Here is a 20,458-nt window from a genome sequence, read left to right on the forward strand (position 1 = left end):
GCTCGTGCCTGACATATTTTGGACTGAGGATTACAATGGGGTCATGGCGTACGACAAATATCAAATCCTAAAGGGTTCTACTGCTGTACAGTGTTACACTAATGATAAGCCATCTTGTCACCATGCACTACAGGGCAGAGTGCATGTGACAGTGGCTGTTGGTATTCAGTATATTACTATGGCACTAAAAGATGTATAACTTTACAACTTCATAAGGCGTTTGGCCTACCCAAAAGGTGGTTGATGCACTTCTACTTCCTACATGATGACCTAAGCCCAAAAGAGGGAATAGATAATTTTTACAAGTGATGTCTAAGGCTTATATAGACCTTGGTAGAGCTAGTCACTAGCAGAAGGGGCTGTTGGCCTATTCATATGTCCACGATCTGATGAAATTAGCATTAAATGTTGTCTCATTCACACGTGTGGCCTTGATGTTGTCCATGGTGCTGACTGGCTACACATATTGCAGCAGACCACTCATAAGACCATAACCTAGCCTTGCTAATGTCCTAAATGCTATCTAAACCAAGGAATATGTTGAATATATGCCATGGCATGGGCATGCACGTGGCACCTAGGTGGCACCAATGCCGAATAAACAACCTTTTTTTTTTCCAAGAAAAGATCCTTTCATTAGTTATATAAAAAAACGCCCGTAGGGCTACAAAAGATCCTCTTTGCTCATAAGAAAACAGAGCAGAGAACAAAGCAAGGCAGCCAGGGAGACTCTCCCTAGGTGTTGAAAAGTACAAGTATCAGTACAAAGAACTGAGAGGCTATATCATACAATAGGAGGGGGGAAAAGCCAAACAGGTGGCCTGTAGTGCCAACGGGGGGACCCCGTGTGTAGGGTATAGTAGGGGCCGCTGTGCCAAGTGGTGTGAAAGGCCTGGCGCCGCAAGATCGCCTCATCCGCCCCGGATGCAATCATACTGTCCTCGCAGGGTGTGGATCAACTCCTGCCAGATCCCCTGAACAGTCTCTGCTGGTGGCTCCAGTCTCCCCTCAAAGGCCCTGAAGCACCAGACCCTCCAGGTGAACCATATGGTGAGGTTGCTGAGGAGCTCCCATCGTAGATCCCTCTCGTGTGTCCAGCCGGCGGACGAGAAGTCCGGTGAAGGAACAAGGCGAGGCTGGCCCCTAGGGTTTGCATCAGAACATGTTTGCATTTTGCATAGCATTCATCCCATATGCATATAGACCATCTAGACCATTGTAGAAGCCTCAGAATAGCATTCAGTATTTTATATTATTTATTTGGCATTTTTTTCATATTTTTCCAACATTTTTACTATCATTATTATATTTATTCAATCATGTAACTTAAGGGAACTAGTCGGCTAGCTTTACAACCAACCAACCAGCCCATAGACTACATATAAATAGCATTCATATCATATCATACTCCTCAACCTTCAAGCGTTTTAGTCTTCAGCCACATGGAGCTTCATCGCTTGTGCACATAGAGCATACTTCAGTAAACGCATCAGCCCATATTCAGCCAAGGAAGGAAGCGCTATAGAACCTGCATTTTCAGCCTTCATGCAGAATTCAGCATCCATACATATCATCGTTTTGCTACAGCCCTCTTGGTGAAGGTAAAACGCATTCATACATTCATTTTCAGCATACATTCACAGCCTAGAACAGTCCCAATCAGCCCCTTCTCTCAGCCTCAGATTTGCAGCCTTTCTACATTCCATTGGAAGAGTGCATAGGCTTGAGATCGGTCATCATTGGTGCTTCTACAGCCGTGTACAGTTCAGCCCGACTCTTGGTCTTTCAAAGGTCTTGCATTTGGCTTATCTACAGTCCAAAGTCAGTCCCTCTTTCATTCTCTTCAAAGATAATAAAGCAAATACTCCTAGCAATAGGAGGGGGCCCTTCAGTGGGTAATTTGGGACCCAATAAGGTGTACGGATCTATCTCTCTAATCTCTTAAAATTTGAAGTGCTAAAAGTGGATTGCTAAAGACTCGTGAAACTCAGGATAAAGAAGGCGGTGTGAGACTTCATTACGCATAATTCCGCTGCATGTTACACATGTAGGGCAGCCCATGGGCCATGATTGTGGCCCATGAAAACCCATAGCATTTAGTGGCCAGCCCTAGGAGGGCATGGGCAGCCTGTCAGCCAGCTTCTACCAAGCTTGGCCAACATGGCAGCCAGCCCAAGGGCTGTGGCCCAGTCAGCCAGCCCTTAAGGGGCAGTCCAGCTAGTCGGCCAGCCCCTAGGGGCTGCATAGCCAAGCGGCCAGGCCAAGCAAGGCCAGCAGCAAGGCGGCCAGGCCATGGGCAGCCTTGACAGCAGCAAGACTAAGGCGGCTAGCATAATAGGAAAAACGCCTATTTTATGGGCATTAAAAGTAGGTCGTGGAGTGAATAGAGAACAGGCCGACCCCTCCAAATGTCCACCCACCAGCAATGTTCCAGCCTATAAAAACATGGGCTAATTTGTCATTTAGGCATCGAATAATTCACAAAGTGCTGAATTGTTTCAAGGGCCAGCACAGCCAAGGGGAGCATAACACAAAGGTGAATTGAAGGTCAAGAACAGATCATCTACAGGCTGAAAGTTTACAGCCAAGGGAAGATCTACAGATTTGAGTCTTTTTCTCATCATTCAATAAAGCAAACACACCATCCTTGGTGGGGGCTCTGCAGAGGGTATTTGGGACCCAATCAGGTGTACTGTGCCTTTATTGTTATTCTCCTCTCTCTTTCTCTCCCCAGTGAGATAGCTATATTTATGTTTTCTTTCTGTTTTATTTTCCATTCCATGATGAGATATGCCATGGACATTATTGTATCACTTTGGTCTCATAGGCCCATTGGGTCTTTAGTAGACGCTTTAATATATCTTTCTTTCTTTCTTTCTTTCTTTCTTTCTTTCTCTTGCACTCTTACTTCCACTACATTGTGCAAATCGTCAGGAACCAAGGTGCCGAATATTCGTTATCCGAAGTATAATCTTGTCTGTAAGCTTTCGCATGTTAACACCTCTGTGATATAGGGTGGAGTCCAATGGTGTCTATTTCTCATAATGTTGTTTTTTGTTGATGTGTGAATGTGTGGATGGTTTACAAATTTGTCATAATGTCTTAATCTCTTGCTTAAATAGTTGAGTAAAATTCCTTAAACACCCTATCTGGGTTACAGATGGCATTAGGTCTAGGCCTGAGCTTGGTCCTGTTCTTCTTAGAGTCCTCCCAATGGGCAACACTACTAAGAGCAATTCACTTCCTTGCGTAAGCAAAAGCACTGCACTTTAAAGTTGGTGTCCTCAAGTCACTTTACACAACTACTTCAAATCTACTCTACTAATCTGGTGAAAGGATTACCTTTACAGTCCAACACTTCCCCTCACCATTGTGGAAAGCATCCACCACAGCAGTGTAGTTCCAATTCTTTATGATATTATACGGTCCATCATGGATCTCCACTTCAATGGTGTACCCTCCATTATTTATAAGAAAAATGATGCTTTTCTGGCCACACCTGAGCATTGTTGACACATCCTGTGCTGATACCTGCCGGGAAATTTTCAATTCTTGTCAAAATCTTACCCCTCTCTTACAGAACCCAATCGAAAGAAAAAAAAAGAGCATTGAGGGTGGTGGATAACCTGAAAGCTTCCATCTCCAATACAAGCTATCACCCGCTTCTCTGGAGTTGCTTGGGCATAGCCTAGTACAGCACCCACAGCCCAGCCTATCGATCCATACTGCATTTGGAACTCATAGCTGCAAAAATCATGCAGAAACTATAGCTTTCTAGCTTAACTTCTGGTCGTAAAAAACTCAGAGCTTCTGAAGCTCACTCCACTCACCAACATCCTTCAGGCAGCTTCAGCTTTTGACAGTTGAACCAGGAGTCTCCAGTTTCAGCTATCACAGCAGTGTCACCATTCAACATGTTCTGCAAAAAACATGAAGCTTTTGAAATTGGCCCCATTCTCCAAGTACCTTGCGTTTTGCTTCATAGACACAACTGTTCACCTGAATGTGGGTAAACAGCACGTTCACCCTCAGTGGCTCCCCTGGAAAGCCCTTGAGTGGAACACCTGGTGGAACAAATATGCGTTTGTAGTTATCGTGTGCTGTTGTGTTCTTTCTAACTTTCTTTGAAAGGGCGTCGAGGAAATCTTTCATACAAACGCAACCAAATGCTGGTCCATTGGCTATGATGACCCGCTCAGGTTCCACGATGACTGCCTTCTCTTTTTTGAACAACAACGAGTAGCCTACTGAGCTGTAGTCATTGAAGACTGGTCCAGCAAACAAGTAAGCATCTGAAGATTCAACTATTTCCAAGCAGAAAGAGGAGCTCACAGCACCCCAGTAAGTGCCTATGAAGCGTGGGTGTGTCTCCGGGAACAGCCCTTTAGCTGATGGCATCACTGCCACCGCATAACCAGATGCATCAGCCAGCTCTAAAAAGGAGCTCCCTGCTTTGGCCACTCGCAATTTTGATCCTCCAACTAACACAGGCTTTACCGCGCTATTCAGAAAGTATGCTGCAGCTTCTACTGCTGCCTCCAAGCTTTGCGTGTTACTGAGCCTGCTTTGATAAAGCAATATATTAACAAAGACTTTTCACATCAATTCATGACTGAAATTCTGATTCCAAAAGAAGGCACCCTTTTGCCAGCAGGTACCTGTGTGTGAGAGCATAAGGAACAGGTTCCCTGCTGAACGTAGGGTGAGGAAGCCCAGGCAAGTTGCAACTGACACTGACATACACTGGCTTGCTTTCCCTCAAAGCAGTGGAGATAGCACTGTCAATAAGCTCATGTGCACTATCAAGATCCTGTATGACCACCTGCTTTGCAATGCCCAGAGCATTTAGTTGAAGAAATTAGATGCCAAGACAACCATAGAGGGCGACATGCACTTGGCACTTCACATTTTTTAATCATTCAGATCAGAGAGTTGCTTGAGGAGTCCATAAATGCATGCACATTTATGGTATGAGTATACACGCATGCATGTACTAAATGCATATGAATCAACATTGCATGAAAAGGCATGTCTATGCAATGGAAACAGCCTGAAAAAACTAGGGAACAGAAACAGCAAGTCTTTGACATGTTTAGAATACATGAAAGGTTAAATTGTCAAATTGAATAGAAACAAGGGAAAAAGCTGAGAGAAGTAGAGGAGTAACATGGGGTGGATCTTAATAAGATGGCAAGGAAATTTAAAACTAAGAGGAAACATTTGTGGGGGAAGTCTCCAGCAGAGGAGATTAGGAAATGAGAAATGGAAATGGCTTGAGACAAATATCGTTTCTAGGTTATTCACTAGGAAATGGCCAGTTCTTGTTATTATGATATGAATGGTTTGCATGTAATCGCTCAAGCTTCTGTATGCTGGATGGAAGGGAGACAAACTCAAGCAAAACAAGTTTTAAAAGGGACAACTGAGTATGAAATGAGTTAATTTTGATATGAATGATTTGCATGTAATCGCTCAAGCTTCTGTATGCTGGATGGAAGGAGACAAACTCAAGCAAAACAAGTTTTAAAAGGGACAACTGAGTATGAAATGAGTTAATTTTGATGATTAGTTTCTATATAACCAAATCATGAGCGGAGGAGGCTCGCAACACATGCATGCATACAAGCAAACAAACATTTATACGCTATACATACATACATGCATGCATACTGCAAGGCAATCCACATGGTGTAAGCCGATTTTAATACAATGCGGCAATGCAGAGCATGAGTGGGCAACATACCTGGCGGCAAGTGACTTGTTGGAAGCAATGGAGCTCTTGGCTGAAGTCCGGGAGGCCGATGGTATGATGGAGGATGCGGTTGGTGCCAAAATCATTGGAATTAGGGCCCCCCACAATGCAAATGACAGGGAGATTTTCACTGTATGCCCCTGCGATGGCATTGATGACGCTGAAGCCGCCCACCGTAAAGGTGACCACACATGCCCCAACCCCTTTGGCTCTGGCATAGCCATCTGCGGCATAGCCAGCATTGAGCTCGTTGCAGCACCCGATGAGATGAAGAGAGGGCTCGGCCAAGAGATGGTCAAGCAGCACAAGGTTGAAGTCTCCTGGCACTGAAAAGACATCGTGCACACCGATTTCCACAAGCCTTCTTGCTATGTGGCGGCCCAGAGAGGGATAATCAGTGCCAATTTTAGCATAAGGGTACGGTTTGGTGATGATGTCGCTGCTGCTGCTGCGGTATGCGGGGTTATTTGTGTTGTCTGCCATGGTGAGGGTAACAGAGCCCAAATTGTTCAAAACCTTGAGGAGCTTTCTGTGCTCATTCTCTTAAAGAAAGCACTGGATTCTTCCAAATGCTAAATAGGCGTCCTAAGTACTCTAAACTCTAGACTCTTTGAAGAGCACGCACCGGGATATCTCTGTCGTGCTCGAGAACGTCATTAGTTGGAGGGATGACAGTGAAGTCGGGACCCGCCGCCGGCGGGCGGTAGAAAGTTGCGTCCCTTCACACCCTTCTTAATGCGGACGGTATTGGCGTAGGAAACTAGGGGGGCGATCCTCTTGTCTAAGTCCCACGCTTTTTAAAAAAGCGCGGAGCATGGGATCTACGGCTGGGAAGTGGGGTGGGCTTTTCACGGGAATCTGGGCCGTCCAAAGTACGAAACTAGGCCAAAAATATTGAACTCGGGCATCGGGCTGATGTGGAAGATTTTTGCGTGCGTGGCTCTTCTTGTCCTTCTCACTCTGGCATCTGGCGGACCTGACGCGGCAGACCCTAATCCTAAAACCAGCACGGTTGCATCTCTCTCTCTCTCTCTCTCCCCCTTCCCTCTGTTAGCTCTCTCTCTCTCTCTCTCTCTCTGTTAGCCGTCTCTCTCTCCCCCCCTGCCCCCCCAAAACCATCTCTCCTGCTTCATTTGGTTCTTGTTCTTTCCCGGCCCGGCTCCATCCTCTTTACGCAGAGGAGCTGCCACCAAAGATACAAAACTTCTGCCATAGCTGGCTCTACTGGATCTTCTTAAGAAGCACAGCTTGCATTGGAAGGTGTTTTCATGTACAGGCAGAAAGCGTGGGACTAGTATGGAGATACACGAATGCAAGCAAGCTCCGCATTATGTAATTAAGGAGTGATTGGAAGATGGAGGGTACAGCAAGGTCCCTGTGTATGTCAATGTGCTTTGTCTCTCTTACATCATCTTGATATTGCGAACATGCAAGCCATGGAAGGTGAGTCTATTTTCCCATTTTCTTTCCAGTTTGCTTGGATTTGGGTTTTCATCTTGAATGCTTAGTTTCCAAGAAAAATACAATTCATCGATGTTTGAGGGTCGGCTGCATAGATTGATGAAGGTGCATATGCTTAGCTGCTCAGATGGCATATCTTCGCTTGTGTCTTTTTCATGTGCATGCATGCAGATGGTGACTCTAATGCTTTAGTTATGTTGCTGCCCTTCCTCTTGACTAAGTCCCACGCTTTTTAAAAAAGCGTGGAGCATGGGATCCACGGTTGTGAACTGGGCCAGGATCATATTTATACAGGCTAGATTCAAAGCTGATTTTTTGCACTAAGGTTGGCTTGCAATTGGAGAGTGGCTCTTCATAGAGATTTGTAAGGTGCAGCAGAGCAGGGTTTTTTGGGAATGGCACCTAGAAACCAACAGGGCAAGGGCAAGAAGGCTCTTGCACAACAAGATTGCAAGCTGGGAAAGAAGGTCGTTGCAGGGCAAGGAAGCAGCAAGGGTAGAGACGACGATGGGTTGGATCCAAAATTGGAGAAGCAAGCCTCGACTCTGCCCAAATCACCAAATTTAGGTGGAACATTTGAAGAAGGGGCTGCCCCTGATAGCCTTAACAAAAGGCCACGAAAAAAGTTGGAGGTTAGAATGGGTATGGCTGCATCAAATGTGCATGAAAATTTGGAGCCGCCGGTAGATGTAGTCCAAGCTCCGCATGGAAAAGAGGCAATATCAAGCATCCCCCTACCATATGTGGAAGTTAAACTCCCAGATGGGAGGCTCGTTCGTCAATGTCGTGCAAGCAATGTATGTCCGACGAGCGAAGCCTTCATTGAAAAGAGGGTTCGGATGGAGGAGCACCTCCGAAAAAAGCATGGCTTACAAGTTAAAATCCCTAAGCGTGTTATTGGTCGTCCAACCAACAAGCAAATGGCATCTCGCCCAAGCCGCATATTCCCTCATCCTAATGCAAGCAGTTGGAAAAGACAAGCAGAAAAAAGATTTCATGACAAGGATAGAAAATTTGAGAGGAATCGGCTGACATATGAGCATGCGCAGACTTTGAAAGCGGAGCAAGCATGGAACGATCTTGAAGAGGTGTTTAGGACAGGCACAAAGGAGGACTACATTGCTTCGTGGGTGAAAGACGCGATGACATCCTACATGTCGACGGCTGCAAATCGCTTGGCCAAAATTGAGAGTCGAATCGCAGCTCATGGACATACAAAAGTAAGTCTACATGCTCCGAAAAGAAGTTTATAGTCTCTTGTTTTCATAAATATCATGATTGTTTAGTCTTTTGTTTTGGATCATGTGTGTGCTACACATATGTAAAGCATATAGTCACATGCAGTTGAATCTTGATGCATCTTGTTGAGTTAGGATGACTTAACATTAAACTAAGGTAAAAACAAATTTTGTAGACAAGCATCATTGACCTATATTTAAGGCATGTCTATAGCATGACCATAGTTTACCAAAACTGCCTTAGTTCATTGTCCCGGTCTTGATTACTAGACATCACCCTAGTTGCAAAATCATGGTTGTCCTTTTGAGGCATGTGTGTATATGCCATCTATGTGTGCTATATGTATATGTTGTGTGTGTCAAGTGTGTGCATGCATGTATATGTGTGTGTGTTATACGTACATGCCATATGTGTTTGTTGTACATATTATGACTTTGGAGTATGTGTGTAATTTTCCATCCGTGCATGCCATGTACTTCTTGCATTTCTTACATTTAGTAAGGCTTGCAAAAAATGAGAATTTTCACCTTCCAGTTCTGATGCATGTTGCAACGCATTGGAGCATATGATTTTACAACATGTTCGAGCCGATATGCTATTGCATTGCATAATCTTTTTAATTCAAATAAGCCTCTCAAACATACGTGGTTTTGATTAGGCCATGTATGTCTACAAAGCATGTGTTTGTTTTGCATCCTTGGGTAATTTGAAATTGCCATTATCAAGTGTGTGTGCATGCATTGCACACATGTTAATCACATCCCATTCTCTTATATTTAAGCTTCATGTTTCTGTTCCAAATAGTTCTCTCTTCTCTGAACCGTTCCTGTTCTCCTCCTTCCCTTGTGACTATGCTTGTGTGTAATCAAATGAGCCTCAAGAACACACACACACACATGCCCTTGTTAATAGACATTACCATTGTTTAGTACCATTGACCTTTATTTAAAACATGGATGTAGCATGACCATAGTTTACCAGAACTGCCTTAGTTCAGTGTTTCGGTCTTGATTACTAGACGTGGCCATAGTTGCAAATTATAGGTATTCTTTGAAGGCATGTATGTGTGTGCATGTGTGTGTATGTGTTACACGTATATGCCATATATGTGTTGTATGTATATGTCATATGTGTGCTTGTACTTTTAAGGTGTGTGCATGGGTATGTGTGTGAGTAAATGTAAATGCATGTGCGCATGCATGTGAGTGAGTGTCCATTGTCAAGTGGATGCATTGCACTCATGCAAATAACGTCCCATTCCATTTGATTTAAGCTTCATGTTCTCGTTCCAAATAGTCCTCTCTTCTCAAAACAAGTTCACATTCTCGTTCCCTTGTGAGTGACTATGCTTGTGTGCATGCATGTGTGTGCATGCAAATGAATATGTATGTGTGTGCATGCATATGAGTATGTGTGTATATGCATATGTGTGTACATCCTTGTGTATAATCAAATGAGTCTCGAGAACACACACACACACATACATGCATACACAAACATATTTACACAAGATCTTACTTCTATGTCATATCATATGCATGTGTGTGCATGCATATGAGTATGTGTGCATATGCAATGTGTGTCATGTCATGTCATGGTTTAGCAAAATATGGCATGACCATAGTTTTTACCAAAACTGCCTTAGTTTAGTGTCCCGGTCTTGATGTCTAGACATGGTCATAGTTTACTAAATCTGCCCTAGTTTAGTGTCTTGGTCTTGATTACTATAGTTTGCAAAATCATGGGTGTTGTTTTAAGGTGTGTGTATGAATGTGTTATACGTACATGTCATATGTGTGTGTTTTGTATGTCGTATGTGTGTGTGTGTTATATATAATAAGTACACTGGCTTAGCTACTAGATATGTGTGTAGGTCAAACCTTTACCTGCATGGTTACACATTGTTATGGATGACCTTGACCAGCAAGAAGAGATGCAAAATCTTGAGAGTGACGAGGAGCATCATGGTCAGAATGATGGGGAGCAAAATCTTGAGAGTGACGATGAGCACCGGGAGCAAAAGTTTGAGAGTGACGATGAGCACCATGGTCAAAATGATGGGGAGAAAAAGATTGAGAGTGACGATGAGCAAAAGCTTACAAAAGGAGGGATGGGTTCAAAGGCCAGCACCAAGACGGTAAGTGTTGCTCTTTATCACTATCTTTGTTTGTACTATTTCTTTGCTCTCTTTTTGGTATATTGTCATGCATGCTTAGTGGTGATGGTTTACATTGATATGGCCTAAGTTCACTATCACGGTTTACATTCCATATCATGCATTGCGTAATTATACAATCTTGTTTGTAGGATTTGAAAATTGGTGAGAATGTTGCGCAACATGTAGACATGGAAAAAATTATGGGTATCAAGAAGCTAGTAAGTGCTCCTTTTTCTCTCTTTTGTTTAGAGCTATTTCTTTAGTCTATTTATGATATTATTTATGTTGCCTTGTCATTCGTTGTAGATGGATGATCTAAAAGGAAGCACAGTGGACGAGGCACTTGACTGGTCATTTCAATTTATGAAGATTAGCAAACCAATGCAAGAAGGTTTGGAGGTAGACAAGGTAGATAGACATAAATATAATGAACTCTACTCTACTATGTGTTATATGCTTTCTTGAGATTGCATGGGTGCAACATTAAAGTCTTCGTAAGGTCTCTTTTCTTTTCTTTTTGTAGGCATGTGGAGCTACAAGGAAGAAGTTGCCTGTTAGATCTTCTCGATCTTCTCGTGCAATGCAAAATCACAATACCACGGTGCCAATTAATATATCTTCTCCAACTTTGTCTGAGGCGAGCAACAATATCAAGCTCACATTTGAGATCTCTAACTCGCATGTTGCCGTGGTAAAGAAAGGGGAAGGATGGCTACGAATAGCAAAACGTAATGTTGCAAGATCTAGGTTAGTGGGTCACAACTAATTGGCAGTTTTGTGTGCCCTTGTTGTATTGTAAGATCAGCATTTGTTTTTTATTTTCTCTTTTGATATTGGGATTTCCATTGCAGGTTGAATTCAGGGGTTGAGATTGAGTTCAATTCCACGAGGTATAAGCTGTATGCAGCAATAGATGAGCCACTTTTGAAGGCAATCTTTGTTGATGAGGCATCAACTAGAACTATGAATCTATTTGGAATGTAAGTTTGATAGACTTGTCATGTGTTCTATGTCATGTTGTATGGATGAGCGTTTATTTGCCCCCTTTCATGCACAGATGGATGGAGAATATGTTGCCATGCACCGTTCTTGAGAAGGTGTTGTTCGTTGACTCCATGTGGTATTCCATGACGTTGGAGCTCCGTGTCACACACCTTTCGGGTTTCTTTGCTGGCATCGACATGTCCAAACTTGAGTTGTGTTTCTTTCCTATTATTTGCAGGTGTGCACATGGCAACGGAATAGTAATCAGCTGATTTTTATTTATTTATTGCATTTAGCAGTCTGCTTTTCACTTTTGCTGGTGTGCATATGGCAATGGAATAGTACTCAATTATTTATTGCAAATAGGAGTCTGCTTTTCACTTTTGCTGGTTGTCTTGTGTGCAATAGGAGCCATTGGTCTCTCTTCGTGCTTTATGTCAACAAGGACAAAAGGGTGCTTCGTTTACGGGGGAAGAAAAACTATCTGTTGTACTTGGACTCTTTGGGACTTACAGACCCAAAGGAGTGTTTGGAAAGCTTATACAGGTATACGTACAAAACTAGTGTCTTTGTGAATATGTAGGTCACATATTCTCTCACAAAGCATAACACAATCTAAGCTTTGTATTTTATGCAGCGCTCTTAAGTGCTTGGTGCCGCATGTGGCTGATTCAGTTGTCCAATGTGCTCTTTATGATCCTGCAAAAGAGCTAGACCTAAAGATTGTTGAGGTGGAGGCTAGTTTTCTTAGTTGTTTCGTTGGTATATCAATGTTGAATTATGTGTCCATATGCTATTTGTGCATGATTTTTTGTTGTCTACATCCTATATGTAATTTTGGAACAGGTACCAAAGCAGCCCAACGGCATAGATTGTGGCTTCTATGTGATGACATTTGTGAGGTATCTCATTGCCGGCATACTGCAAGATGGCATAGGCAAGACATGGGTAAGTCCAATGAGCTTAGCATGGCTTGATTGGGTAAGGTATTGGAAGCTCAATGTTATATCCTTGGCTTGTTGGCATTTGTTTGCAGCTTACAAAGGATTGGTTCCAGCACGAAGAGGTGTGCAAGCTAAGGACGGAGCTACACCAATGGTGCATGAAATGCTTAGGTGAACCCTGAAGAAGCATGTTTGGTGCAATGCATCGGCACTTTTTGGATCGGCGAAACATACTTTTGAGGCGGCACACTACATTTGACGCTTGGCAGCCATACTCAGTTTTTTGGGCAGCCATCAGTTCAGTTTTTTGGGCAGCCATCAGTTCAGTTTTGAAGCAATTTCAGTTTTTTGGGCCATCAATACAGTTTTAGTGCAGCATTTTGCGAGTATTTTGGGATTAAATTCTCCATTTTTCAATATCTGCTGTAATTACATTCTAAAACAATTATATCTTGCCCACTTTTGTAATGACATTCTACTTTTGTAATGACATTCTACGATCAAATGATTAATTATACCTTGCTGCCTCTTTTAAATATTGTTTTGGACAATGGGTTCATCCTCTTATGGATGCATTGAATGTCTACCTCTATCCTTAGTAAAGTGTGTACAATCTAGGTTTTTATTATGCTTGTCAATGTTTTGGCAGTAGGATTATTGCCCTCTGGTGCAAAGGCCACTCTCTTTGCATATTTAATGTATTTAGTCATTTCCAAATTTGCCCAATTATTTAGTCTTGAAGCGTTGATTTGCTCGTGCCATGTGACTATCTCACACACACACACATACACACACACATGTATACATACATACACGTCTATAAATAAATAAATACAAGTTGTAATATGTATGCTCATAAATGGGTGCCTATTCAAGTATCCATGTGTGTGTGTGTGTGTGCGTAGCACCTAAGCTTCACACATACTCTAGCTTCACACATACTCTGAGATTAGAAGCTTCCCAACACGAGTGAGCAGTAAGGTTGTTTTTCCCAATTCCATTATGCAAAATTTTAATAGAAAATGTAAAACCACAAGCTTCAACTACGAGCCTTTAGCATTATACCTAAGAGACCAACAAAAAACCTTGAATGCTTGATGATGCCGCTCATATCATGAAGAATGTTTAGAGCGTGCTTTTTTTATTGTACTAGATAGCTGGAAATCCCTTATTGTACCAAATCAGTGTGCAACACATGCATTTACTAATCCAACATAGCTTTGATGTATAGCTATAGCCAAATATCATAATATTTCCAACACGGACATAACACTAATGCTCATGCATTTCCAAGTCGATTTCAACTCTTGTGTTTTGACCAATACAAGGCATATATTTCCCACACCAACACACGTGTCAAACCGGCTTACATGCCGTTTATGCATCCACTTAAACAAGGCATAAATGTTTCCAAATCAGCATTTTTTATGCATGCTACTAAACCACAACTTTCTTTCATGATCTAGCATCCCCAATGCTTGCTTGTACCTCTTGCTTTGCATAAACTCTATACTTTGGCAAAAACTGCCTATTTGGGAAACCTGAAATTTCCAGTTTTGGGCATGCTGCCAAAATAGGACATGCTCAAACCTCTATGAAAACTGATGGGAGTTGTTTGTGACCTCTTATTACCATCAATCCTACATTAAAGCTACCCTCGGACGTGAAAAATGACCAGAGTTGAGCTTGTAGTGAACAAAATATGCTTACCTTATTTGAGCTTCTCTACACTTCAAGAGCCTTCCAATCAAACATTCCATAACACATGACATTCCAAGCAACACTAAAACTCTATTATATAATACAAAAAAAGGTTACAAGTTTGATTGCATTCTTGAAACGCGACAAAAAATTATAGACATAAAAGAGACAATTTCAAGTTTTACTCATGGATTCCAATGCATGAGAAATGAAACCATCTCATTATAAAGAGTACTTCCATGACAAGAGAAGCATTTAAATCTTCAAAAAATATCTTAGTTGATTGGTTGTGACATGTCTTCTCAACAACAATGATAGTACTACCGATCAACCACTGTACACAAGCATGATCCTATGTTGAGATGCATGGATCTTTTCAAGCACAATCCCGTTGTTGAGGCATAAGTTGAAGTGTCTCTCATCATCTTCGTGCAAACCATATGCACAAGATATAATCACTCCATTCTGAACAGATGAATCATCACATAAGTTGAAAACTTTGTTGAGAAGATCAACTTCAGAACCGACTGGGGCATGTCTCCTTGACAAGGGGAGTAATGCATGACATGTATGGCAAGAGTGTGTTTGCAAAGGATCAATCATCAAGGTCTTGCTGTAGCAATGGGGGCAAAATATACGATTCCTCTTTTCAAACCTCACTCGACTCCTTCCATGCTGATGCTTACGTCTTAGCGTACCCGTGAAATTACGCTTTGTTGGCTGTAATGGGGTTGTCCCCTCCTCAAGAGCAACAGTACTTCCTTCATGTTTCTTACCATGACCAAGCCGAGTAAGAGTCACATGAGCTTGGATTTGGCGAATGGAGCCTCGCAAAGGTAAGTCTACCTCCTTTGGAACCACCAATGCAAGAAGACTCTCTTTTGAAACCCTCAACCGTTGAAAGATCAACTCCTTTCGTGTGGAGTCGCATGTAGAGAGACTCTCCTCGAGACCCTGCAAAATATTTTTGAAGTCCTGAATGCAAAGATCTAGTTGTTCATCAATATTAGTTGCTACTTTATGCTGCCCATGCTCAATGTTGAGCCCTATTCCTTGGTCATTCTCACCAATGTCAAGATCTTGCCCTTCTAAATTCAGCCATGGGGTACCCTCATCATTTTGTCCAACATCAACATTATGTTGCAGCTGCCCCAAAGAACGTGCATTGTCAACAATAGGCAAAATAGCATACAGACTTGGAAAATGATGCTGTAATATCAATCGAATCCCATATAGATGTTTGCAGTTGGATGTCCAATCCGGACAATCACAGTAGCTACATTGCATGCTTACATGGTACCATCGTGTGGGCTTAGACATGCTTTGGATCTTGAAAAGCATTGTTGATTCATCAATCACTTCCAACGTTGTTGAATCATCTTTGTACCTTGTAAGGATGCTCTCGCCTCCTGCGAGTCTTGCAGTGTGACTCTTGCTTGAACCTTGGATACTAAAGCGTCCAGAATCGGCTGAGAAGAAAACAAGAATCCATTCAGAGCAGCAAATCCTACCACTGAAATACTATGGCATAAAGAAAAATGGCAATTTACCTAACTCTTGTTTTTGTTTGAAAAACTCTAGTAAAGTACCCCCCATGTGTGTGCCTGTCTGAGAGTCGCCTACGAGAGCATGCAAGAGGACCAATATCGATCTATTGATTTTTGCATCCAAGAGGGTGTACTTGATGTACTGCCATAACCTCTCCACTAGGTTTGTTGTGTCGACGTTTCCATGTGGAAAAAGACGACCAAACTTGGGCCAACGTGTCCGCCACACACATGTCTGCCCACACCAACCATTAGAAACATAGCGGCATACATTCACATGTGATGAGTACTGCTGCAAGAACACTTGGAATCTTCCTTCAAATGCCTGTTCAGAATCTGCTTGCATGAGGTTTGATAGCTGATTATAAACATCATTTTGCTTGTCTTTTGAAACCTGCAAAGTAGCAAAACAACTCAGAACCATGTCCAGCACTCTAGTTGTCACTCATAATAGACAAGGGTATGAGAAGACCTGTGGCAAAAGGTTTTCCACCCATGCTTTCTTGGCATGAAACCAACATAGTAAGACATGCGCGGCGATTTGTTGACGTTGTCCTTGGTTATCTTCAAACCAGCAACAAGAATCTGCATTAACCACCTTCTGAATGGCTTGTAGCTCTATTGGGCATTTGTCGATTACAATGGCAGTAGGGCGGGTTTGAGACATTCTTGAGAAGATCAACTTGAAGGTAAGCTCTAAAGCTATGCTCTCTTGATTAGTGGCAACGTCACTTGTGCACATCATTAGCCAAATTGGAATACCGACACCGTTTTGGTTGGGCAACACAGCTGCATAGAGAGGTAGACCAAAAACATTCGTCTTAAATGTGCTATCCACAGCCCAAGCATTATGGGGAGAGAAACGCATTGCCATCTCCAACATCCACGCATCTTGAATGATAAGGATGAATGGTCTTTTGTATTCATCGATAGCATTTGGATTATAGGGTTGAACATAGATCACCTAAAATAAGAAAATGGTCACATAGGTGCTAAATTCTACCATACGAAAAGGCATAAAAGAATTGCATAACCTCCATTTTGTGGGCTACCTTGTTTTGCTCCTTCAAACGGAGTGCTTCCATGTACATTGCCTCCCAAGCATCATCTGAATTTTTCCCTGCATCAACAAGGACAGCTGACTAAATCATATTGCCCCATGACATGCAAACAAACAATCAATGTATAGCATGTTACCTTGAGTGTGCATTTGGTAGGCGATCATCTGTACCTCCTTGGGAATCATAAAGAAGCGAAAAACCACACAATCAAGGGGAGAGGAGCTCTCCATATGGAATCGCTCTTTTGATTTTGACATCTTAGCTACATGACGACATGTTCCGACGTCAAATAAGTCATCCATGCAGCATGCTATCACACGCGGGTGAATAGGCAAATAATAAAGATCATCCCTAGACCCCGGAACATGCCCTTCATGGACATTGTGTAGGAGAATGTTAACCTTATCAGAGTCATTTGCATACTCCAATACCACCTTAAAGGGGCAGCCACACCGCTTTGATTTTCGCAATCTTCGCTTTTTACCACCACTTCGAGAAGGCTTTCCCCCTCGATGGCAAGCAAACTCTTCCACCCGCTTATGTGGCCCATTGTGCTTGGACCGAAGTGACACTAGTCTTACCTTGTGCTGAATCATGATGTCAACCAAACATTCTTGAACATGAGGCTGATCTGTGACTATAATCAAAGAGGGTTTTTTGTGTTCTTTCTCACTTGCACGCACCTTATGAACATCTTGCTGATGTCTTTCATGCAACTGGCATCCACAAAGAACGATCCAATCTTTGATATAGCTTATTGGAATTCCATGGCTTTGAATATCTGTGCACCATTGTGTCTTGATTGAATTTATAGTGTCTTTCTCGCCTTGGTGTATTGCACGATCTCGAAGGAGATGAGATGCTTGTATGATGCATTCCCAATCTTCAATGGCTGCGATCTTTAGGTTGGGTGCTAATTTCAAGCAGATGTATTGACCGCCATCATGGATAGGAGCAACACACAAACCCTCCTTCATCCTCTTCCACCTTTTCAAATTAAGCAAACCTCGACAATCATGTGTCTTTAAGGTATCGAGTGTCACATTGATTTCCCCTTGAAGATCCGATTTCATTAAACTGTAGCTTTGCTTGTCAAAGGAGAAAAATGTACTTGAGACATATAAATATGGGTCCAAGGTATCCCTTGATTTGGGGCATGGGCTTTGTTGAGCATCATCCATGATGTCACAAGCTATGGGACATAGATGTTCTTCCTCATCTTGAATGAAATCATCTTGATCAATGTCATCACTCGATGTATCGCCACACATTGCATCCTCTGAGAAAGCCTCCATTTCAAATTCATTCGTAGCATTTGCTGTGTCCCAATCAACCTACGAAAAGCAACTCCTCATTACCATTCTTTTGTTGATGTGGAAAACAATGCTTGTACTATCCCAAAAAATCTAGCTTTTGACCATGCATACCTCATTGAGATTGGGGATGGGGACCTTGCATGCATTGGTTTCACCCGTTGGCAAGTTGATATCATGTACAACCTACAAAAAAACCCAATTCATTAAAACACACACACACACACACACACACACACACACAAACACATACACACACACAACTTACCTCATTTAGATCTGGAATCCAATTCATGATCAAGTCCTCTATGATGAGCTCCTATGTTTCATCTGTCCATCAATCCAAAATAGGGCCATTAGATTTAATTCAGCTCTAGTGGTAAATTGATGGCTTATGGACATAGAGAACCTTGCAAATAGAATAGCTCGAGTGGTAAATTGGTACCCACAGCTGCCTTCATAACCAGCCCATACAATAGAAGCAAGGGCTGCCCCTCCTCCCCATACCTTCCAGCCATAAAAAGCCCAACTTGCATGTAACTCCTAATAGAAGATGGCATGTCCATCTAGACAGGCACAAAGTAATAGAGCTTCATATTTGAGTCATTATGGAATAACTAAGCTGAAAAAGGCCTAGAAGCTCCCCATATGTAGTTGGAATTACACCAACCATAACAACATCATGTGTTGATATGGAAGGGGATGGCTATCTATGAGGGGATGGTTGTGTTGATATGGAAGGGTGGATTCTTGCATCATATGCACAAGATGGTAATTTGTCATATAGTAGCTCAAAGTTCATAGAAGTGAGGTACCCTTGAGGGTTGCTCTCTCCACATGGATTTGGATTTAAATTCAAAGCTTCTAGCACATTGTGTATGCCCTCCTTCTCTCCCTCCTCCATTGGACTACTTCTAGCACAATCATCTCCTCCTCGTGTTGCACCTTTATCACCTCGACGACAAATGTGTAGACATAAGAGAATGAAAGAACGCAATGAGCTTTAGTTTTGGATATTGAAGCTTTGTATACAAGCTTCCATTGGATTGGATAAAGCTTTGACAACATGAAGTATCCACTGAAGACTTCATCATGCAATGGGTTTTTTGTGGATCAAATTATGGCAAAAGGAATGCATTGTCGGGCTTACTCAAAACATAAGAGGCTTGAATTGGGTGTGGAGGACTTCATGAAGCAATGCATCATCAAAAAAGAAGTTATGGCACCATGCAGCAAGGTCATTACGAAGTCAGGGATACAAGACATTATTAAAAAAGCCTCAATGATAAAATGTATTGCATTGTGCTTTATCAAGCACTTAGTGATTGGCTCTTGATTTGCAAGCTAACACAAGCTACGGATAACATTTTTTTCCCTTCAAGCTCCTTCTTAATCAATAGGAAAACAATAAAACAATGTCATGAAAACAAGAAAATAGATTGGAGAGATAGAGCGTTAAAGAACCTTACCAGATTGAATACACGTCCCTCTTCCTAGCTTGGTGGTGGCAGATTGGAGATTCTACTTCTATAGCCGGCTGCACCCCTCCTCTCTCTCTTTTATTGAAGATATGTAGATGCCATGGAGTATTCCTAGATCCTTTTCACCTCTCTCTCTGTGGATGCATGAGCTATCAGCTGATTTCAAATACACTAAAATTTTGCAAGAGAGCAAGACCAATCGATAAGGTGTACAGTGTATGTGAATGTGTGTGTGTGTGTGTGTGTGTGAGAGAGAGAGAGAGAGAGAGAGAGAGAGAGAGAGAGAGAGAGAGAGAGATGCACATGTAATTCAAATTTAGCGCAATCATTTGCCTTGTGCCCCCCTCGTGTCCCTGCAGCCACGCATACATCCATGTCACACACCTCACTTGCCACGCGTGCAAAAATCTTCCACATCAGCCCGATGCCCGAGTTCAATATTTTTGGCCTAGTTTCGTACTTTGGACGGCCCAGATTCCCGTGAAAAGCCCACCCCACTTCCCAGCCGTAGATCCCATGCTCCACGCTTTTTTAAAAAGCGTGGGACTTAGACAAGAGGGGGGGCGATTGGCATTAGTTATTTCATTAAATGCCTAATGCCTCTCCCTCACGACTATGTGACACACCATAGGGATCAAGGGCTATGGTTTTCCTGACTGTTAGATTCGGAGTGAGAATCTAAAGATTCTCAGAGGATATAAAATGGAGGCGTTAGATTCTTGCTCATAAAGAATCTGATTAAAAAAACTAATTAATGGAGGGGCTCAGTGAATTAAAGACGAATTAATGGCGCACACGACGCTATTGAAAATTTTAT

General features: G+C 42.4%; 3 protein-coding genes across 6 annotated transcripts in view; 1 reads left to right on the top strand and 2 right to left on the bottom strand.

Annotated features, from left to right (window-relative positions):
• Positions 1 to 6,496, bottom strand: part of LOC147641824 (pyruvate decarboxylase 2-like) — a 35,831-nt gene extending 29,335 nt beyond the window's left edge. Inside the window, exons 1-6 of the mRNA XM_086800023.1 lie at positions 5,744 to 6,496; positions 4,659 to 4,822; positions 4,000 to 4,561; positions 3,831 to 3,919; positions 3,627 to 3,744; positions 3,343 to 3,531 (exon numbers count right to left, since the gene is read on the bottom strand). Coding sequence (XP_086656149.1) covers positions 3,343 to 3,531; positions 3,627 to 3,744; positions 3,831 to 3,919; positions 4,000 to 4,561; positions 4,659 to 4,822; positions 5,744 to 6,235 — 1,614 coding nt within the window. The 5' untranslated portion in view covers positions 6,236 to 6,496. The remainder of the gene's footprint in view (positions 1 to 3,342; positions 3,532 to 3,626; positions 3,745 to 3,830; positions 3,920 to 3,999; positions 4,562 to 4,658; positions 4,823 to 5,743) is intronic.
• Positions 6,497 to 6,537: 41 nt separating this feature from the next.
• On the top strand, positions 6,538 to 12,465 carry LOC147641825 (uncharacterized). Its single transcript, XM_086776360.1, has 11 exons — positions 6,538 to 7,195; positions 7,385 to 8,433; positions 10,377 to 10,589; positions 10,760 to 10,828; positions 10,917 to 11,018; positions 11,134 to 11,357; positions 11,462 to 11,590; positions 11,668 to 11,832; positions 12,003 to 12,140; positions 12,232 to 12,366; positions 12,441 to 12,465. The coding sequence occupies exons 2-11, from the start codon at positions 7,609 to 7,611 to the stop codon at positions 12,463 to 12,465; spliced, it is 2,025 nt and encodes a 674-aa protein (XP_086632486.1). The 5' UTR covers positions 6,538 to 7,195; positions 7,385 to 7,608.
• Positions 12,466 to 14,480: 2,015 nt separating this feature from the next.
• Positions 14,481 to 20,205, bottom strand: LOC147641826 (uncharacterized). Of its 4 annotated transcripts, none has more exons than XM_086800047.1 (9): positions 19,945 to 20,205; positions 19,630 to 19,775; positions 18,429 to 18,490; positions 18,275 to 18,346; positions 16,984 to 18,181; positions 16,839 to 16,906; positions 16,259 to 16,750; positions 15,790 to 16,180; positions 14,481 to 15,708 (listed from the first exon to the last, which is right to left on the bottom strand). In XM_086800047.1, the coding sequence occupies exons 3-9, from the start codon at positions 18,453 to 18,455 to the stop codon at positions 14,567 to 14,569; spliced, it is 3,390 nt and encodes a 1,129-aa protein (XP_086656173.1). In that variant the 5' UTR covers positions 18,456 to 18,490; positions 19,630 to 19,775; positions 19,945 to 20,205; the 3' UTR covers positions 14,481 to 14,566. The 4 variants fall into 4 exon arrangements, with proteins under 4 accessions (XP_086656173.1, XP_086656163.1, XP_086656181.1 ...); XM_086800055.1 differs by lacking the exon at positions 19,945 to 20,205 and having other exon boundaries at positions 14,868 to 15,193; positions 15,307 to 15,708; positions 19,630 to 19,922; XM_086800037.1 differs by lacking the exon at positions 19,945 to 20,205 and having other exon boundaries at positions 19,630 to 19,922.
• Between the last annotated feature and the right edge of the window lie 253 nt (positions 20,206 to 20,458).

Source organism: Cibotium barometz, chromosome 1 (assembly GCF_041138505.1).
Source record: "Cibotium barometz isolate CiBa-2024 chromosome 1, ASM4113850v1, whole genome shotgun sequence".
Lineage (NCBI taxonomy): Eukaryota > Viridiplantae > Streptophyta > Polypodiopsida > Cyatheales > Cibotiaceae > Cibotium > Cibotium barometz.

Bases quoted from the DNA above. Each gene is read 5' to 3' on its own strand.
- LOC147641825 (XM_086776360.1), top strand. From the start codon at position 7,609: ATGGCACCTAGAAACCAACAGGGCAAGGGCAAGAAGGCTCTTGCACAA. The intron at 8,434-10,376 runs GTAAGTCTACAT...GACCTTGACCAG, and splicing joins CAGCTCATGGACATACAAAA to CAAGAAGAGATGCAAAATCT. The intron at 10,829-10,916 runs GTAAGTGCTCCT...CATTCGTTGTAG, and splicing joins TTATGGGTATCAAGAAGCTA to ATGGATGATCTAAAAGGAAG.
- LOC147641826 (XM_086800047.1), bottom strand. From the start codon at position 18,455: ATGAATTGGATTCCAGATCTAAATGAG. The intron at 18,182-18,274 runs GTATGCATGGTC...TGCTTTTCGTAG, and splicing joins CCATCCCCAATCTCAATGAG to GTTGATTGGGACACAGCAAA. The intron at 16,181-16,258 runs GTCTTCTCATAC...GCTACTTTGCAG, and splicing joins TGGAAAACCTTTTGCCACAG to GTTTCAAAAGACAAGCAAAA.